Source organism: Crocuta crocuta, unplaced genomic scaffold, assembly GCF_008692635.1.
Source record: "Crocuta crocuta isolate KB4526 unplaced genomic scaffold, BGI_CrCroc_1.0 scaffold246, whole genome shotgun sequence".
In the NCBI taxonomy this organism is placed as follows: domain Eukaryota; kingdom Metazoa; phylum Chordata; class Mammalia; order Carnivora; family Hyaenidae; genus Crocuta; species Crocuta crocuta.
Genome location: NW_027531902.1, coordinates 4,287,714 through 4,305,720, shown reverse-complemented (window position 1 = coordinate 4,305,720; position 18,007 = coordinate 4,287,714). Strand labels below are relative to the sequence as shown.

The 18,007-nt window shown below is 52.8% G+C and overlaps 1 protein-coding gene across 1 annotated transcript in view; it reads right to left on the bottom strand.

Moving 5' to 3' along the window:
• OTOF (otoferlin) overlaps positions 1–18,007 on the bottom strand; it is a 93,169-nt gene that overhangs the window by 20,201 nt on the left and 54,961 nt on the right. Inside the window, 9 exon segments of the mRNA XM_077774119.1 lie at positions 192–415; positions 1,664–1,850; positions 2,608–2,794; positions 3,106–3,265; positions 5,713–5,797; positions 6,217–6,279; positions 10,589–10,720; positions 16,435–16,489; positions 16,941–17,067. Of these exon segments, the coding sequence (XP_077630245.1) occupies positions 192–415; positions 1,664–1,850; positions 2,608–2,794; positions 3,106–3,265; positions 5,713–5,797; positions 6,217–6,279; positions 10,589–10,720; positions 16,435–16,489; positions 16,941–17,067 (1,220 nt within the window).

Sequence of the window (18,007 nt, the reverse complement as noted above, 5' to 3'; positions counted from 1 at the left end):
CACAGGCAGTAGGAAGGAACAGAGATTCCTGCCGGGTGCGGGCACCTGCCTCCTGGGGAAGGAGGCCTCGTCCTGGGGTCTTGCCCTCTGACAGAGCCCAGGCCCAGGCTGCCGTGGTGGGGAGTGGGCTGAGGTGGGGAGGGGGGCGCCTGGAGGACAGCCCAGCCCCACCCCCACCCCCGGGGCCTCACCTCCGAGACGGGCGTGGCCTGCTCCACCAGCACCTCCGTGGAGCTAGTCAGCTCAGGGTTGGACGTATCCAGGATCTCCACGGCCAGGCCCAGCATGAGGCGGGCGCGGAATGACACGCCCTCGCCCAGGCCCTCGTTCAGGTCCTGGTGCTCGTCCAGCAGTGTGTAGTTGCGGGTAGAGCCGTACATGTTCACCCAGGCCGGGCCCAGCGTGGGCAGGAAGCCTGTGGGCCATGGGGAGAGGGCAACGGGCTCACTTGGGGTGGTGGGACCTCTTGGGGAGGGGGTTGGCTCTGGCCCACACCTTCTGGTCACAGAGCCGAGGACCCCAGGCCTTGCTTGGTGAAATGTTTGAGGCAAGAGAAAGCCTGTGGGCCAGCAAGCGGCTGGCTAATAAGAGGCTGCAGGGAGAGCTCCTATCTGCTGTGCATGGACAGGCTTGGGGCAGCCTTTTCACTCTCCTGGAGCACTCCCCTGGAGCACTCCCTTGGGTCACACTCCCTGCTTCCTGGCGTGCAGAGCAGGGGCTGCCTCCCATCTATTTGAAAGACAGGTGTCAGCTTCTCTCAAACTCCACAGCTTGGTCTCATGGCCCTGTGTTGCCACCGGGCATCCCTCATCCTGCCCTGCTTCCGAGGGCCACCCCCTTCCTCTCTGAAGATCCTTCCTCTGTCTGAGATTTCACACTTCCTCCGGGAAGCCAGCCCAGCACCTCACCCCAATTAACTTCTCCCATTTGTTGGGATTTGTTATCTCCTGAGTAACCCAGGGCCCAACTCTGCTGTGTGTGCTTTGTTTGTTAGGGTTTTGTTCTGCCTGGCTTAAAAAGAAATTATAGCATTAAAAAAAAATCAAGGTATACCTTACGTAATATAAAATTTACCACTTTAAAATGTGATGCTTTACGTGACATAAAGCTTGCCATTTTAAAATGTGCATTTTGGAGATTTTTAGTATATTCACTGTGTTGCACTATCATCACCTAATTCCAGAACACTTCCATTCTCCTCTCTAGCCCCCAGTGAACACTATGAGGACAGGACTGGATACTTCTCTTGCCCTATATCCCTGGTCCCCAGTGCCTGGGTCCTGGGAGGGGTCAGTCCCTACAAGTCTGTAGATAGCAACTACGGCAGCATGACACACAAACATATATGTAACACATATGTACATACACATCATTATTTTCATTTTACAGATGGGAAAACAGGTTCAAGGATCACACAGCTACTGACTGTCAGAGCTCAGGTTCAAACCCAGGCAGCCTGGCTCAGGCAGGCTCTGCCAGCTCTGTGCAGACCTGAGCCATGACCTTCCTCTGAGGCAGGGGCTGCTGACAGAGCCCTCACGAGGCCCAGCACCTTTCTGGCTGAGGTGCGAGATGGTGGAGGTAGTGGAGGTGTGAGGGGGGAGGTCTTATTCCCTCCTTCCCATCAGTCCCCTTCCCCCCAACCTGGTCTCCGGCTGCTGACCTTTGTCTCCATCATTAGAAATCTTGCGCAGGTCAATGAAGTGGGTGCCGATTGCCACATCGTTGACCTTGTCGGAGTCTCGGATCTGCACCTTCATGCGCTTGCAGAGTGGGGGGAACAGGTCTGTAAAGATGACCTGCTCATTCCACAGCGGCTCATAGCTGCTTTTCTGCACGGATGTCTTGCCCTGGTGGGAAGGAGGGAGGGTTAGGGTGTGTGTGTGTGTGTGTGTGCATGTGCATGTACGCATGTGTGGTGCGTGCAGATGCATGTGTATGTGTGCAAGCGTATGTGTATATGTGGTGTGTGCGCACACACGTACATGTGTATATGCATGTGTGTGGGTGTGTATACATGCTTTGTGTATGTATGCATGTGTGTGTATATGTGTATATATGCATGTGGGTATGTGTATGTGGGTATGTGTATGTGTGTATGCACATGTACATATGGGGTGTGTGTGCATGTATGTGGTATGTATATGCACGTGTGTATTGTGGTGTCTGTATATGAGCATGTATAGTGTATAATGGTGTGTGTATGTACACACATGTATGTATGTGTATGTTCAAGTGTGTGGGGTATGTGTGTATGCATGGCATGTGTACTATGTGTGTGTGTGTACTCATCTCCGGCAGGCACCCTCCCCCACTCTCGTCTCTCAGACTCTCCTCCCTTTCAGTGCTCCTGCCTTAGCTCTTGATGTCTAGAACACAGAGTCAGGGAGGATCCCCTCAGGCCTGTCCAAGGCTGAGAGGACCTCCAACCTGACCTTGGCCCCAGCCCCTCTCAGCTGGAGCTCCCCTCCAATGCACCAGGGGATCAAAGGTGTCACCTGGTTTCCGATTTTGCCCACATCCTCCTCCAGCCTCCTCCCCCAATCATCCTGCACCTCTAACGCTTCTCACCCCAAGCCCAGCCTCCTGCATCCTACACTCCAATACCTTCTGGCCTGCAAAGAAGACTTGCACGTAGGGGTCGACCAGGTCCTTGTTCTCACCAATGAATGCCTTCTTCACATTGGCCATGAGGCTGGTGTTCATACGGGGCAGCCCCTCTGCTCGGTAAATCTTCACGTAGAACCGGGCCCACTGGCGTTCAGGGGGCACCCCCTCGGGGAGCAGCAAGTTCCTGCCGGTACATACAGTGAGGGCTGCGGTGGCCAGGCCGGGGCACCCCGGTCCTGCCCTGGCATCGGCAGACCCTTGGGGCCTGGAACAATCCGAGAACTCCTGTCCTGCCCTGCCTCAGTCCTTTCTCTCCCGGGAGGAGAGTCTGTGGATGCCAAGACCAGCCCTGCCCTCGGTCCTTCTTGGAGGAGCTGGGCGAGGATGGGGTTGAGGGAGCTGATGGTCTGTGGGCCAAGTTCACCCGAGGGGCTCCCATTGGGCAAAGCAAGGGTTAGGTCAGGCATCCAGGGGCTGGGGGGTTGGGAGCCTCACCCTTCAATGTCATCCTCGTCTGTCTCATTGGCCTTGTGGGGCGTCTTGATGTTGTCCCCCTTGCCCACCACGGCCACGTCACACTTCACGTAGCCCTTCAGCCCAGCGGAGATGTCGTCGGGGTCGGACAGGATGGCCCACTTGTGATGGAACTGGTGCTCTGCAGTGGCGAGGGGTGGGGACTGCACCTGCCGCCCTGGGACAGCTGCAGAGCTGCGGGCTGAGCGTCTTTAGGCCCCCAGCCCCCAGCCCCCAGGATGGCCAGGAGGAGATGGAGACCCCCAGAGGGGCGAGCAGCTGGGGCAAGGTCCCGCGTCCCCGTGTGTGGTGCGACTTTGAAGCGAGGACCCTCCAGACCGCAGCCCTCCTACCCCACCCCTGCAGACAACCTGCACACAGCTGCCAGACAGAATCTTCAGAACCCTCCCTCCCTCCTCCTTCAAACCGTTGGGGGCTCCCCAGTGCTTGGGGTGTATAGACCATAGACCCCACAGGTCTGGGGGGCATCCCAATTCAGCCCTGCCCGGCTCACTCCACTCATCCCACCCTGCCCCTGTGCACCTGCTGGGCCCAGCTGCTGACTCCTCTCTGAACAATTTGAGGTGCTGTTCATCCCCCCACCCCTGCCTTTATAGCTGCTGTTCTCTGAGCTTGGAATGGCCTCCTTCCAGCCCTTCTCCCATTCAAACTTCTCTGACACCCACCAGGGGAGGCTTATTGGGCTGGGAGCTTGCAAGCCCTCTGGGTCTCCCCTACGGTCCCCCAGACAATGCGTGCGGCCTCGTACGACCCTTCCTCATCTCCAGCAGGGAGTAGTGGTGACCGAGCAGTGCCCTGCGGCTACATCTGATGGCACAAACATGGTCCTGCCAGGGTGAAAACAGGTCCCAGTCCCCCAGGAAACCCTACCAGCTCTGCAAGATCCTGATACCATGACTCCCAGCGGCACCCAGGAGTCCTGCGTCCCTGGCATCGTGCTTCCAGCGACTCCCTGGCTGGGTCAGCCACCCAGAGACTCATCAAGAAGGTCAGACCAGACCAGAGACAGACATCAGGGCCCCAGCTGAAGGGGCCACGGGGCTTCAGGCTCCCACGAAGGGTACCAGGCTCAAAAACAGATTCGGGAGGCGCAGCAAATCTGGCAGTGGGTTACCCGAGTGGGGAGCCCAGACTCTGGGAGCACCTGGACCTGGGCTCACATCCTTTTCCTGTCCCCGGCCCCGTCATGCAAGCTTGCTGAGCCTGTTTCCTTCTGGTGAAATGTAGTGAATCTGCAGGGGGCCGCGGTGGTTAGGCCCGGCGGGAAGGCATGCGTAGCCCGGGCCCTGGCACTTAGCAGGTGCTCCCTGAGTGGCAGTGGTGGGGTGCCTCCTCAAGGATGCCCGTGTCACACCAGCCCACGGCCCACGGCTGGCTTCCCTGGGAAGCACCAGATCAAGACTGGCCCTCTTCCCTGCTCCCAACAGCGCTAATGATCACTGGGGCCACCCTCTACTGGGGACCACAACATGTGCGTGGCAGTGGGAAAGGCGCTGGCCTGCAGCCGGGAGACCGGGTTCTATTCCCAGGAAGCTCTGGGCAAGTCTCTTCATTGTCCTGGGTCTGTTTCTTCATCCTCATAGAGAAAGGCTAAACTCGATGTTTTAAGGTCTCTTGCAGCTTGAACGTTCTAAGATTTTGTGATGTGTATGTGTATCATCTCGGGTCTGGGCTCCAATTCCCTAGTCTAAGTCCCAGGGCGCATACCAGCCAAGTGTCTACCAGGTTGAAATGTAAGAAATCGCCATATTTGTTTGATTTAATAGTTTAGTGGCACCTCCAAGCCACTTCTCTTGGCTTTATTTATCTTATCTATAAAATGGGACACTGATGCCTATGTCACTGCTTCATGAGGGTCAAATGGGACATCCTGGGGATGAAATTGTACTGTCCCTGTCAAAGGGCCCAATGGGGCCATTACTGCATCCTCAGTGGTGGGTTCATCTCAGGGACATGGGCTGGAGCCCAGTGCCACGTTGTGTGCCCGTGGTTCCCCAGCTGGCTGTGTGCTTAGTTAGTCATCATCTGGCTGGCTGAGGGCACCCCCTCTGGCTGGCCCATGTCCCACAGCTCTCTGGGCCACCCCTTGGGGTTTCCTCACCAACCCCATCCAGTGTTCGCCCATGGGGACCCACGCTGCTGCTAGTCAGCCACAGCCCCTCATGGCTATTCTCCCAGGCATGGGTCCCTTGATAGATGGTCGGTGAGGCCAGCGTCCCTCGGAGGCTGCCACACTGCATGTGTGTTGAGGACAGTATGGCTCCGTGGGTATCCGGAGTCACGCAGCCTGATTTCACCCTGGACCAAGTGGGTGGCTGGGGAAGCCCCAGCGCTTCTCTGAGCCCTTGGCCCCTCAAATCAAAAGGGGGGTGATGCACTTACCCTGCAGGGCTCCTGCAAATCCAGCAGCCCGAACACAGGTAGCCCCTACATCCATGTGCAGACTGGGCACCCCGTCCCTCCACGCCCCCAGTGGTTTATGGTCCTGGCCAGACTCAGCCCAGGGACTGCCAGGGCGGGGAGGATGGCATGCGCCACACTTGCTGAGCTGTGGGCACAGATACTCACCAGGCTGAGAGTACACAGTTCCCACATCCATCTTGAAGGACCCCACTAGGGTACCACTTCGCAGCAGGTTCTTGGAGTGAATCACCTTCCGGGCAGAACCACCAGCCACCAGTCAGGTGGAGCAGGGCTGAAGCTTTCCATGGGGTAGGGGTGAGGGGTCTGATGGTGGCACCCCCTGTCCTTCTGGGGAATGGGGCCTTTCGGTGAAGCAGGAGGGCATTTGGCAGGGCAGGGGCGGCTTGTCGAGGCTCAGCAGGAGTCTCTCCTGCCCTCAGTTTTGCTGGCTGCCAGGTACGGGTCACTAGGTTGTACACTATACAGAGGCACCTGGCTAAACAGGTAAGAGGGCCCCAAATCAGCCTGTGCCCCACTTGCCTGGTTGTGTGTTTGGGAATGGGGCTGCCCCTTAATGGCTGGTCCGCCCAGAAGGGTGCCCTTTTAAAGTTCACACAAAGGTGTGGTTTGAGCTAGTGGCCCTGTCCCCCAGGGCTGCTCCCCACTCACCGAGATCTTGATGATCTTGTCGAACATGACGTCCGGAGAGACATGGAAGTCGAAGACGAAGTACTGGAGGGGGAAGGGCCCAGGGCTGCCGTCACCCAGAGGACAGTGCCCCTCCCTCCTGGCAGTGCCCGTCTGCCCCCTGGCCATTTCCCCTGAGCCCCAAAGTTCAGGTGAGCAGCACTGGGACTCCCTGACCCTGAGGCAGGTGGGAGCTGTGTGGCTTTGAGCCACACATTGTCTGAATCTGTTTCCTGAGCTGTAAAATGGGAGTAATGAAACCCACCTCATTATGAGTGAGATATTGTAAGATACCCTAAGATACCCTGCAGTTATACAGGCAGCCCAGATATCGCCATTAAATCACAACGTTCTATTGCTGGAAGATGTGTACTGATTTCAGCGATGTTTAAAAGTAAAATAAGGTTGCGAAAGCACCTACTTTGCTCTAAAATGCTGTGGGTATGAACTGTCTTTATGAGCTGGGAGATGCCACTCGCCCCCTGCCCCGTTTCTCCTGGCCATGGTGAGCAGGTGCCCAGAACAAGAACGGGGGCAGGGGGCAGTGCACAGAGGGACCGCTGCTTTGGTGAATTTGTGGGCAGAGACAAGGAAGAAATGTTGTCCACATGCCTAGCGCCAATGTCTAAGGAGAGTCTGTTCGTGGCTTCTGGGGGCTCACACTGGAGCATCCTGGGCAAAAGTGCTGCCTTTAGAACCAGACTGACTGAGCTTTTACTGTTAGGCCGATCACTTCCTTCCTGAGTCTCAGTTTACCAGCCTGGAATATGGGGCTAGTGCTCAGGGCTGCCATGTTGGACTGCTCCAGGGCCACCGTCAGAGGCGGGTTTGGAGGCCTGGTCATGAAGTTTAAATGAGCTGACCCTTGTTAAGCGTTCAGCGCATGAGCGCACGTGGTCAGTGTACAGTGCGTGCCACCTGCTGTGTGGGGAGTGCTATGTCCAGGTGGCACTGGCCAGGGGCACTGAAGCTCTGGTGGGTGGAGACCTAGACATGCAGGTGACAACTGACGCCTTAGGGCTGGGGGTGATTCCCAAGGAGAGAATGGGAAGGGACAGGTCCAGAGCAGGTCAACATGAAGCAGTAGAGGACACAGGGAGCATGTCAGGAAAGGCAGTGAGGAAGGGGCTGGAGAGAAGGGGAAAGGAACAGAGAGGCCCCCCCAGGGTGGGGGTGGGGAGGCATTGAGAGGACTGAAAGGGCTGGGTAGTCAAGAGAGAGGGACGTGGACTTATACTTAGGGACTGCATGGTCCTTGGTGACCCAGAGGAGGGCAGTTTCAGTGAAGCCAGGGGCAGAGACTGAGGCATGATTGGGAGGAGAGGCCATGGGGACAGCTCACATAGCCGGGCTGTTGAGTGTGAGGGCAGAAAGAGGTGGTCACTAGGGAGCGTGTGGGACTGGGAAAGGCATGGCTAGATGGAGGGGTGGGTGGGTGGACAGAAGGCAGGCTTCTAGTTCCTGTCCCTGAGCGGTGGGGTTTCCCCTGGTTGTGCCCGGAGAGAATATGCGAGAGGAGGACACCTCATAGGCAAAGGAGGAGCCGAAGGGAAAGTAAAGGCAGAGTTGGAAGTGTTCAGTGGACTGGGCAATGCCAGCTTCTTTGTGAAGAAGAAAGAGAAGGATCGAGGGCAGAGGGGAGAGGTGGTATAGGCAGAAGGAAGATGCTAGTGATGTGGACCAGTTGCACCCACGGAGAAGGGGTGTGGCCTGGTCTGGAATGGTCAGGCTGTTCTAGGGAGCACTGGTTATGAGCCTCCCTTCGCATGAAGGCAGGTCTTGAGCTGGGCAGGAGGCCAAGAGCCGGCCAGCAGCCTCAGAGCTGTGTCAGCCCTAGCAGAACGGGCCAAACCAGCTACAACCAGAATTTTGCACTCTCCGAGGGGTGTGTGCTCAATACTCCTTGTGTTTCCTGAGCAGATTTCCCTTGTATAACCACTTAGAGGTCTGCTAAGTCATGCCGATCATTCATCTCCCTCCATTGTGTGCAGTGGAGTCAAAGGAAGGTTCCTGCTAACTCGGAGAACTAGCCAGAAGCAGTACACCTTCAGGACCAGGGATATTTTTTGATGAAGAGGAACATGGCATAGGACGAGAAGCAAAAGGAAAGAAAGCCCCACTTTGGGGCCAGCAGGAATCATGGGAAGATCATTTGCAGCGGTGGTTCTCAACAGGGGTGACGGGCGGGGACATTGGGCAAGGGCTGGAGACATTGTTGGCTGCTACAGCCAGGTGGGAGTTGCTACTGGCATCGAGTGGGTGGAAGCCAGGGATGCCGTTCAACATCTCACCACTCACGGTCCAGCCCCCTGTACCAAAAACTATCTGGCCCCAAATGTCCACAGTGCTGGGTCTGAGGTTTAGAGGAAACGGAAATTAAAAAATCAGAGCTACCTGGGTTTGTGAAAAGGAACAAACACGTGATCGAGAACGAGTTTAAGACTCAAATGAGTGGAAAGAGTAGTCTAGGTGCTTATGAACATGGAGTCTGGGAAATGGTTTCTAGGCTAGAGGGAGGCTGTGGCCCGTTCGGGCAAAAACTATCCTCTTTGCGGCCCTCGTGTTGCCCGGCATGGGCTTGAAGGGCAGCGCTTTCCTTGGGTGAGTACCCACCTGCAAAGTGCTACCCAACCCCTCTAGGCACATGCCAGGCTCTGGGCTGGGCCACAGGGATGCAGGAGACCGGGAGCCTCCAGTCCACCAGGGACAGAGACATGAAGGACCAACCAAAATTCAGGGACATTATTGTCACAGAAAAAAAAAGTGCATTGACCTCTGACCCGGAGAGTGCAAGGAGGGCTGCTCAGTGGCAAGGACACTTGGCCTGGGCTCTGGAGGGTGAGGAGGAGTTTGCTGGGGAAACACAAAGTGGAGAGATCAGCTCTGTTTTCTTGGGAAGGAGGAAGCAGTTTGAATGAAACATGAGGTGCGCGGGGCTGGTGTAAGGTGAGCCCCTGCGTCAGCCAAACGTGGCTTTGCCACTATCAAATAACCGTGGAAGGCCATGGGCACCCGGCTCCATCCGGAAAGCAGACTCTTATCTAGGTTGGAGGCTTTTCCAGTCAGGGATGTGCCCTGATGTAAGGTCAGAGATGTGGAGGAGGAATTTCCTGCCTCCTGGGAAGGTTGCTACGTGGGGCTGGGGGTTGGGGAGTTCCTGAGCACTGGCGTCCCAGTCCTGTGGGCCTGTGGGAAACCGGCCATGACAACCTACGCCCTGTAATAGCCTGGGACCCTGGCCTGGGTCCCCTTGAGGGCCAGAAGTGTATCCAGGTCTCCTTCCTGAAGACACAAGGCTGGGGGGCTCTTCCCAAGTTGCAGGCGGCACCCTCAGCCTTCCCCATTCCTCAGGGCAGACATGAGACACGGGACACAGATGCCTTGCTCGGGCCAGCCGGGCACCCTCACTGCCTGGAGCCACCAGGAGACTAGATGCCCCACCAGAAGACCGAGGTTTGGGGCCCAGAGTCAAGGTATTGCGTCAAGGGAGGCCATCGGAGGTGGCAGACAGAGCACTGGGCTGGGGCTGACAGGCTGGACCCCGCTTATCAACAGAATGCTCTGTGGTCTCGGGCAAGGCCCTTCTCATACTGAGGCCTCAGTGTCCTTCTGTATAAGTTGGGGAGATTGAATTAAATCTCTGAGGTCGTTTGATCGCACAGTGGCCTCAGTTGGTTGCAGAGAGCAGGGGTGGGAACCAGGCTTTTCTCTCTCTCATACCCTAAGAGTCAAGGCCAGTGCTCTGGAAGGATCCCCAAAAGGTTCAGGCACCACGGAGGCAGCCCAGCAGAGAGAGCACTCACAACCCCCTCTGGCCCTTAGCACCTGGGCAAGGACTTTCTTTAGGAGCTTCAACGTCCCCTTATGTAAAACGGGATCAATAGTGGTAACCTCTGACTGTTGTAGGGGCTCGAGGATGTAATGCACCTCCAGCATTTAGGGGGGAGCCTGGCTCACAGGAAGCGCTCATTAATGGTGTCACTGCCCCAAAGGGCAAGGGCTGGAATGAGGCGGCACAGCCCAGGGCTCCGGCACGGGAACCAGCTGGGTCCGGGCCTCCCGGGTTCCACCCACAGTCGGTGCCAGGAGTTGCAATGCCCAGGAGTTTGTTTCAGAGGGCAGCCTCGGGCCAGACCACTGACAGGGGGTGATCTAGACTTGGGGTTCAGAGGACACGGCTCTGCATACCTGTGTGCAGGGGGTTGTAACAGCACAGGCCACGGTGACCCCTGCTGGTAACCCTTCGTGCCCCTTGACTCCCAGCTGCTCCTAATGGGCCTGGGTGGTCTGGAGCCCAGCCTCCTGCTACATTTAGGGAAGTCCCTTTCCCCACCCAGGGCCACAGGGCACCAACCTCATTGTAGTAGGGGCAGTTAGTGGACTCCTTCATGGATGTGTACTTCTTGTCGTCGCCCACCTCCACGCACACCATGGGGTCCATGTTCAAGCCCACCAGCTGCCGAGCCTCAATCACAGTGATGCTGACCTGAGGGCAGGGAGTGGGGGGTATACCGGTAAGCCGTGTGAGCCTGATAGCTGGTCCTCCTCCTGGAGACGGGGCCCAGGAGCAGGGAGCCAACACGGGACCGGGGTTCCAGTCCGAGCACTGTCTCTAATCTGCTGCGGATCCTGGGCTCTTTCTCCACTAAGCCTCTGGGTCTTCATTTATAAGGAAGGGCGTGGGCTAGATAACCTGCAGGTATGTGCTGGACTTACCAGCGGGGAGGAAGAAGGCACTGGTTAAAAACCAGGGTCTCTGGTGTCCCTGCCAAACTCCAGACCAACCCAATCCGACCTCGGGCAGTGGGGCCAGGCGTCAGTATCTTCAGAGATCACAGGGATTTCAAGTGTTCCTCCAGCCCCATGGCTCCAAAACCACTTCCTGGGCTTCACGCACTCAGGGATGAAGCTTTCTAGGTCTTCATTACCGTGCACTTAATTTCCTGCTCCAGCATCTCTTGTTTTAAGATTGCAGGCCTCTGATAGCTCTTTGTGTTTCTGGAATTTCACCCCCTTTCCACACTCCTGGTTTCCCTCTTTTGTTTAATTTCTTTGTTTGGGAGCCTGAGCCACCCTTGCTGGCTTGATGTTGTGTGTTTTATGTGTTCTATGTCTTTTCAGGTGGCATCCAGCTCCTTGGAATCTTACTTCTATACTGAGAAGCCCTTTTTCAGTTGCCCATTCATTCAACAAATGTCCATGCTTATATACAGGGAGAGGGGTATGTGTATATACCTTTCCTAAACCTTTAACTTAATTTAATTTAATTTTAAGTTTATTTATTTATTTTCAGAGAGAGAGAGAAAGAGAGAGAGAGAGAGAGAGAGAGTGTGTGTGTGTGTGTGTGTGTGTGTGTGTGAGTTGGGGAGGCACAGAGAGAGAGGAGAAAGAGAATCCCAAGCAGGCTCTGTACTCTCAGCACATAGCCTGATGTTGGGCTTGATCTCACAAATTGTGAGATCATGATCCAAACTAAAATCAAGAGTTGAACACTTAGCTGACTAAGCCACCCAGGTGCCTCCTGAATCTTCATTTTAAGCCATCACTTCTTGCTTTGGATTTGGAGGTGTCAGTCCCCCTTGGGGTGGCCATGATAAAATTGAAAGAGGCACAGATTTGGGGTGGCTGGACTGGCATTGAGCCCCAGACCTTATACATGACCAAGTGTGAGAGGAGGCAACGATGTAGGCTCACTGAGCCTTAATTTTCTCAGCTACAAGTGGAAACGCCATCCATCCATAGGGCTGGGTAAAGGTTAAATGAGATAGCATATGTCAAAGTGCTTCATAAACAGTAGAAAGCTCTAGAAAATGTGAGCTATTGTTATAAATGGCTTCTTAAAGTCTCCCAAATAGGTGGGGTCCTGTAGATGCTTATAATTGTTCCATTTGACTCTCTTGAACTCGCATTTTAACAAAACAGTCCGTACTAAGCTAATATTAGCATTTATCTCAGCTCATTCTTCCAATGAAACTGTGGGCATTACTTTTTATGCTCCTTATCTTGGAGATTTCGTATTTCGATCACTTTGTTTTGATGCACCTTCTAAATATGATTTTACTTAAGAAAATTATTTTCTCTTTTCATAAAAATACTATAACCATGAAATTATCATCCACTGTGTCCATCAAAGTCTTATAAATATTCCCGGGGACAAGAAAAATCCATCCATCAAAACTAATGATGTTAAGAAAAATAGAAACTTCAATGCCAACTAGAACACTGCCAAGAAAGTATACCAAACTGGAAACTGAATATTTACTAATTGAAGCAACACTTGAACTACGAAAGCAAGCATTTCTATTTGGAACTTGACCTGCCAAAGGGAATGAAGCTCAGACTCCAGAGCTCTGGAGAGGTTTAATAATTACCATTTCTTCAGGGGGCTAAAAAGGAAATCGAGCTAATTAACTCGGCTCTGGGAAGTTGCCTGTGAAGAGAGTAGGCAGGCACTACAAGTCCTTCTGGAATATTCTTGCATAGTAGTTTATAGGGTTTTAACCTCCGTGAAACTTTTTATGCCAAGGCTTAAAAAAAATCTCATTATATTTTCCCACAATTAACCCCTCCTCTCCCCTCCATTTAAAAAATGACAAAAAAAGGACTTTCTGTGACTCAAGACTGGAAAGTAGTCAGACACAATTTTGGCATAATAAGGTAATAAGATATGCCATCAGGATATCAACCTTCCAAATGTGAGCAGTAGGTTAGTTTTTATGTTTTTTATCCAGAGGCCCAGCCGTGATGCTGGCATGTTTACCCTCTACTCCTTCTCAGGACCCAAAGTTCCCACCTTCTTCCAGTGAGCAAAGCCAGCAATGGTGGGCAGCTCTGGTTGGAGCTCTGACACCCAGGAGGGAAGGGGTGGGGAGGGGAGGAGGGCAGATGGTTGAAAAGAGCAAAGGGTGGGGGTGTGGGAAGAGAAAGGCTCCAGAGGTGCTCTTTTCTAGCTGAGGGGTGGCCCTGCAAGGAACCCCAAAAGCACACCATTGAAGTCACTGTATGGTGTTGGGGGGGAGTGCTATCCCTGCTCCCCTGTCCCCCACCTGGGGCAATATGGTGGTGGGGGGAGGGAGATGTATCACTTGGACTTGAAACTTAAAACAAATTTTGAGGGAGGGGATTGGCCATCCTTTCCTTCCATTCTCCAGTCATCAGCAGAGGACTTGATTTTTCCAGGGTAGGAGACGGGGAGGCAAATAGACCCACAAAGGGACTGAGAGATTAGCTGATCAGGGAGACTCTTGGTCATTGCCTATTCAGCCCTCTCCTTCCAAGATAAGGGACCTAATCCCCAGGTGGCTTCATGAGGCCGTCACAGGCAACAATGCTGAGTGTAAACCTATGCCTCTGTCCCAGGAGAACCCAAGAGTCAAGGCGCTCAGTGACCTGCTTCCAAGGGATCTGACTCTGCTGCAAGAACACTGGCAGGGAGCTGGAGACAGCGGGTGCTGCCCTTCTGAAACACCCTTTACCCTTCCTCGTCTCCAGGTGGCTGAGCGGTGCATGACCAAACATGCATTTTGAGAAGATCAGTCCAGTGGTGGCATAGAGGTTGGAGTGGAGGAGGCATTATGAGGGTGGGGAGATCACACAGGAATTGCAATATTGCAGCTGAGGCTGGGATCCAGGACCAGTCCAGGGAGACGACATGAAGGTGAAGATGTATTATGTCTTGGTGCCCGGACGAGAGGGCAGGGAACACACTCAGGACTCCACGAGTGACCCACGTGCTCAGCTTTGCTCACTCTGATGGGGAAACTGCATAGTCGCTGGGATGAGAATGTGGCTTCTCGCCCTTGAGATGCCCATAATCAGGAAAGGGTTTACGCATTACATACATTCTAACCAGAAGAAGCAAAGGGGATGAGTATGCCATGGCCTTTCTCCTGTTCTGAGTCCTCGGGGTCCCTCTCAGATCTGAGTTCATCTAAGTCCTTTCCCTCCAGCTGGGTGCACGTTCTCAGGTCTTTCTAACCGGGCAAAGCCAAGTTCTCCTGAGAGTGACATCCCTTTGGTAAGTTTTCCTGCTTTCTAGATTGTATTTATTGGAAGTGAGACTAAATCCACGCTTTTACCCTCAGGGCTCTCTCTCAAAGTGTGTTAATACTTATAGCTGAGATGTGAACGACCTTGTCAAAAAATACTGCGTTAAATACAAACAACTGTTCTGTTCAATTCAGAATGTTTGCAAAGTCTTTGGAGGGGAAAAGTGGGGTCCACTTCATAAAAGTCTCTGTCAGGAAGCATTTTGAAAGAGGTTTGAAAATAAACAGTAGGTAGTGAGCTAACGGTGAACAGGGACCAGAGGGGGTGACTGTCCAAAAGGCTCAGATAGAGAGAAATTAGTCACTCTGACCGCTTCAGTTGGACACCTTTGCATTTGAACCCTGGCTGGACCTTTGAATAACTGTGTGACCTTGGGTAGGCACCTTACTCTCCTTGTGCCTCGGTTTCTCACCTATGAAATGACGTAATACTTATATTTGGATGGTTGTAAGAATTACATTAACTTAAATGGAAAACACGCATACACAGTTCCTAGAATAGTGCCTGGCACATAGTAAGTCTTCAAGAAAATAACAGTTATATTAACCATTTTCTATGTGCCTTTATGTGGCAGGCCAGTGACACTATCAAGGAAACAGTATCTGGAAATACAAAGACAAACAGGTCTTTGTTCTTTGGAATTTTCCTGTTCTCAGAAAACAGAGGAGCAGAGCCCTGAGCCCGGCCCCCTGGAAGAGTCTTGAAAAGTCTAAAGATATTCTGCATTTGCGTTTTGGCAGAGAGGCAAGGGGGTGACATTTCCCAAACCTCCAAGGAGCCCAATGGCTTGAGGTTGTCTAAAACCACAGGGCCAGGGCCTCTTGACATGGCCTGGGGCTAATTTTCAAGCACCTGGAAAGATGGGTCACCAACTGGATGAAAACAAACTGAAGCAAGAATTAAGAGAGACAAGGTGTGTCCTTGAGAAAACATGACCAGATGTGCCAGATACAAAGAAAGATGCCTCCTCGTCCTTTATATGATCATCTGAACGAGGTTACCGGCAGGCTGTCGCCTTAAAGAAGGGGTGGTGTGCAACAGGGTCTGGGAAGTGAGTAGTTAGAGATAAAGCTCTAACCTGGGAGAGGAGGCTCACTCTGATTCGGGGCCCTGGTTCTGACACTTAGGGCAGGAACGATAGTGGTAGCCGGGTGGGGTCTCCTGAGGGCCCCGTTTCCTCTGACCAGTACACATACTCACTCTGTCCTAGGAATGCCCAGACTTTTCTAACTTCTATAACTGGATCTTGTTAGACCCCAGGTGAAGGTCTAGGGCAATGGGTAGTCCATGGGCCCTTCCTGCTTCCAGTTTATAAACAAGGACTGTGTGCTTCTGGCTTGTACATTAGTCCATTGTGGATTGTGTTAGTGTAACTCAGGCTCTCAGGCTCTGATCAATTCTGCAAGAAGAAACAAAATTGGGGGTGTGGCCTGCGAAGCTCGTGGTCAGGCCCTGGGCCTGGAGGGCTATCCTGGGCTTCACAGGGCCCTGTGTGGCTCTCTCTCAGTAGCTACCAGCTGTGCTCAGGACACATCCTGCCTGCCCCGTGGCCACATGAACAATCCTACACCTGATCTCAGCCATTTTGTCTCCAGTTGTAGAAACATACAAACAGAAAAATTAAGTGTTAATTTCATAAAACAGAGAAGAAAAAGAAAAAAAAAAAACACTCACATTCTCACCATCAATGGATAACCAGGATTGACATTACTTCTGGCATTAAAAATAATACAAACATCAATTTTAAAAAGCACATCAAAAATCTTTCTTCAGGGGCTTTTAATTGTTGGTATTTATATATATAATACATATATATGATATAGCCATATATCATCTATGGCATGATATATATATCATGATATATAGTGGTGCCCCTTGGTCTTTTTAGGGTTTTTCCAGATTCCTCTAACTTAATCAAGTCCAGTGCTGGACACAGAATCCTCTGCATAAGCAGAATTCTCAAGCTCTTTAGGTATGTATCTCTCTGGTTATGAGTGCCTCCCAGAAACAAGCTTATTTGGGGAACTTACATTCAGTTTGTGATTCTCTATGACCCTCAGATCCATGCATCCGGAGTCTATAATGCATGCCTGGCCAGAACCACCCACTAGAGTGGAGTCTGAGAGGTATGCCTCCAGCTGCCCCACCTACCTGGTAATCCATGGGCCGCCCAGCACTTGGCTCCATTTTAATGTCTGGCTTGGACCTGAGGAGGAGAATGTACTGTCAGGCCTGGTGTAAGGGGGTTGCTTGCAGGGGAGCAGGGGGCCACTGGCACTGGCTGGACCTTGGCAAAGGGCAGAAGGATAGAATCGTCGTCTTCAAATATTCCAAGACTGTCCAAAAGAATGGGGATTAATTGTTTCCGGAGGCCCCAACAGAGGGGATTAACGGCACAGGGACGGGGAGATAGACATTAGGTCCACGGGTTCGGATGTGTGCCGGGCAGCTCTGTGATTTCCCTTGGTCTGCAGGTGTGCCATCACTCGACTGCCTTTGTGGGAGCAGAGGTGTGAGAGACATCCAGGAAAAGAAGAAAGGGCCCGGGTGATGAAGAAGCTGCCCAGGGGCCCTGGTTCTTCCCATCCAAATTCCACACGTGGCAAGCAGGGGCCTGCCTGACGAGGTGGAGGCAGTGTGGCCTCCTGCGTACTCACCGCTTGTTGGAGACATTGGTGGTGAGAGCTGTGACAGAGGCCAGAGACACGGAGTCCGGGTCCAGCCCATCCCCCAGCCGAATGGCCAAGCGGTCAAGGTCTTCCATCTCCAGCACGGCCGGTTCATCTGCTGAGGAAAGGCCGGGTAGGTGGGCTGGATGGTGGATTAAGTGACTGTATTTCCCCTTGTGCTTTGCCATCCAGGAAGCTAACAGTCAATTTCTGGGTTTTCTTCGTAGAATCTGCTTAGAATACTATGGCTTATATATCTGCAGTGTTTCCCACCTGATCTTGATCTTGATTTTAATGGATATTATAACTAGTCTCGCTTTTTAAAAAAATTTTTATTTTTTAAAAGATTTTCTATAAGTTTATTATTTAAGCCATCTGTCCACCCAGCGTGAGGCTCAAACTCACGACCCCGAGATCAAGGGCCATATGCTCCACTGACTGAGCCAGCCAGGTACCCCTAGTCTTGCTTTTTTATTTTGATTGAATGTAACTCTTGCTGTGTATTTCTTACATAAGCACTGAATACCCTTTGTGGAAGAAGGTAGGGAATGAAGAATCCATACTTACGTACCTTTCAAATGATAGCTACTATTTATTGAGAAGCCACTATGTGCCAGGCACAATGCCAGGCACTTTATGCACATATCGCTTGTCCTCATACCCATGTGCTGTGAAGACAGGCACTATTCTCATGTCACAGACTGGGAAACTGAAACTTAGGAAGTAACTTATCCATGTAAAATAGCTGATGGAATTCAGAATCTGACCCTGCACTGATGTATATTATCCCATGAGATGAAGAATTGACCATACTGAGAAAACACCTAAGGATGGCAGGTTTGGGCCTCAGGCAGCAGCCATACCCTTTCTCGTCTAAGAAGCAGAAAGGCATGGGGGCAAGAGGGAGAGAGATGCTGGGGCCAGTGCGCCGCACAGGATGCTAAGGAGGGAAGCCAGGAGCCCTGAAGGAGAGCATGTGATCACAGACCTGGGTGAAAGCTACACGCTCCTCGCTTATCCGATCCAATTCTCTCCTGTCTCCCACCTGTCTTGTC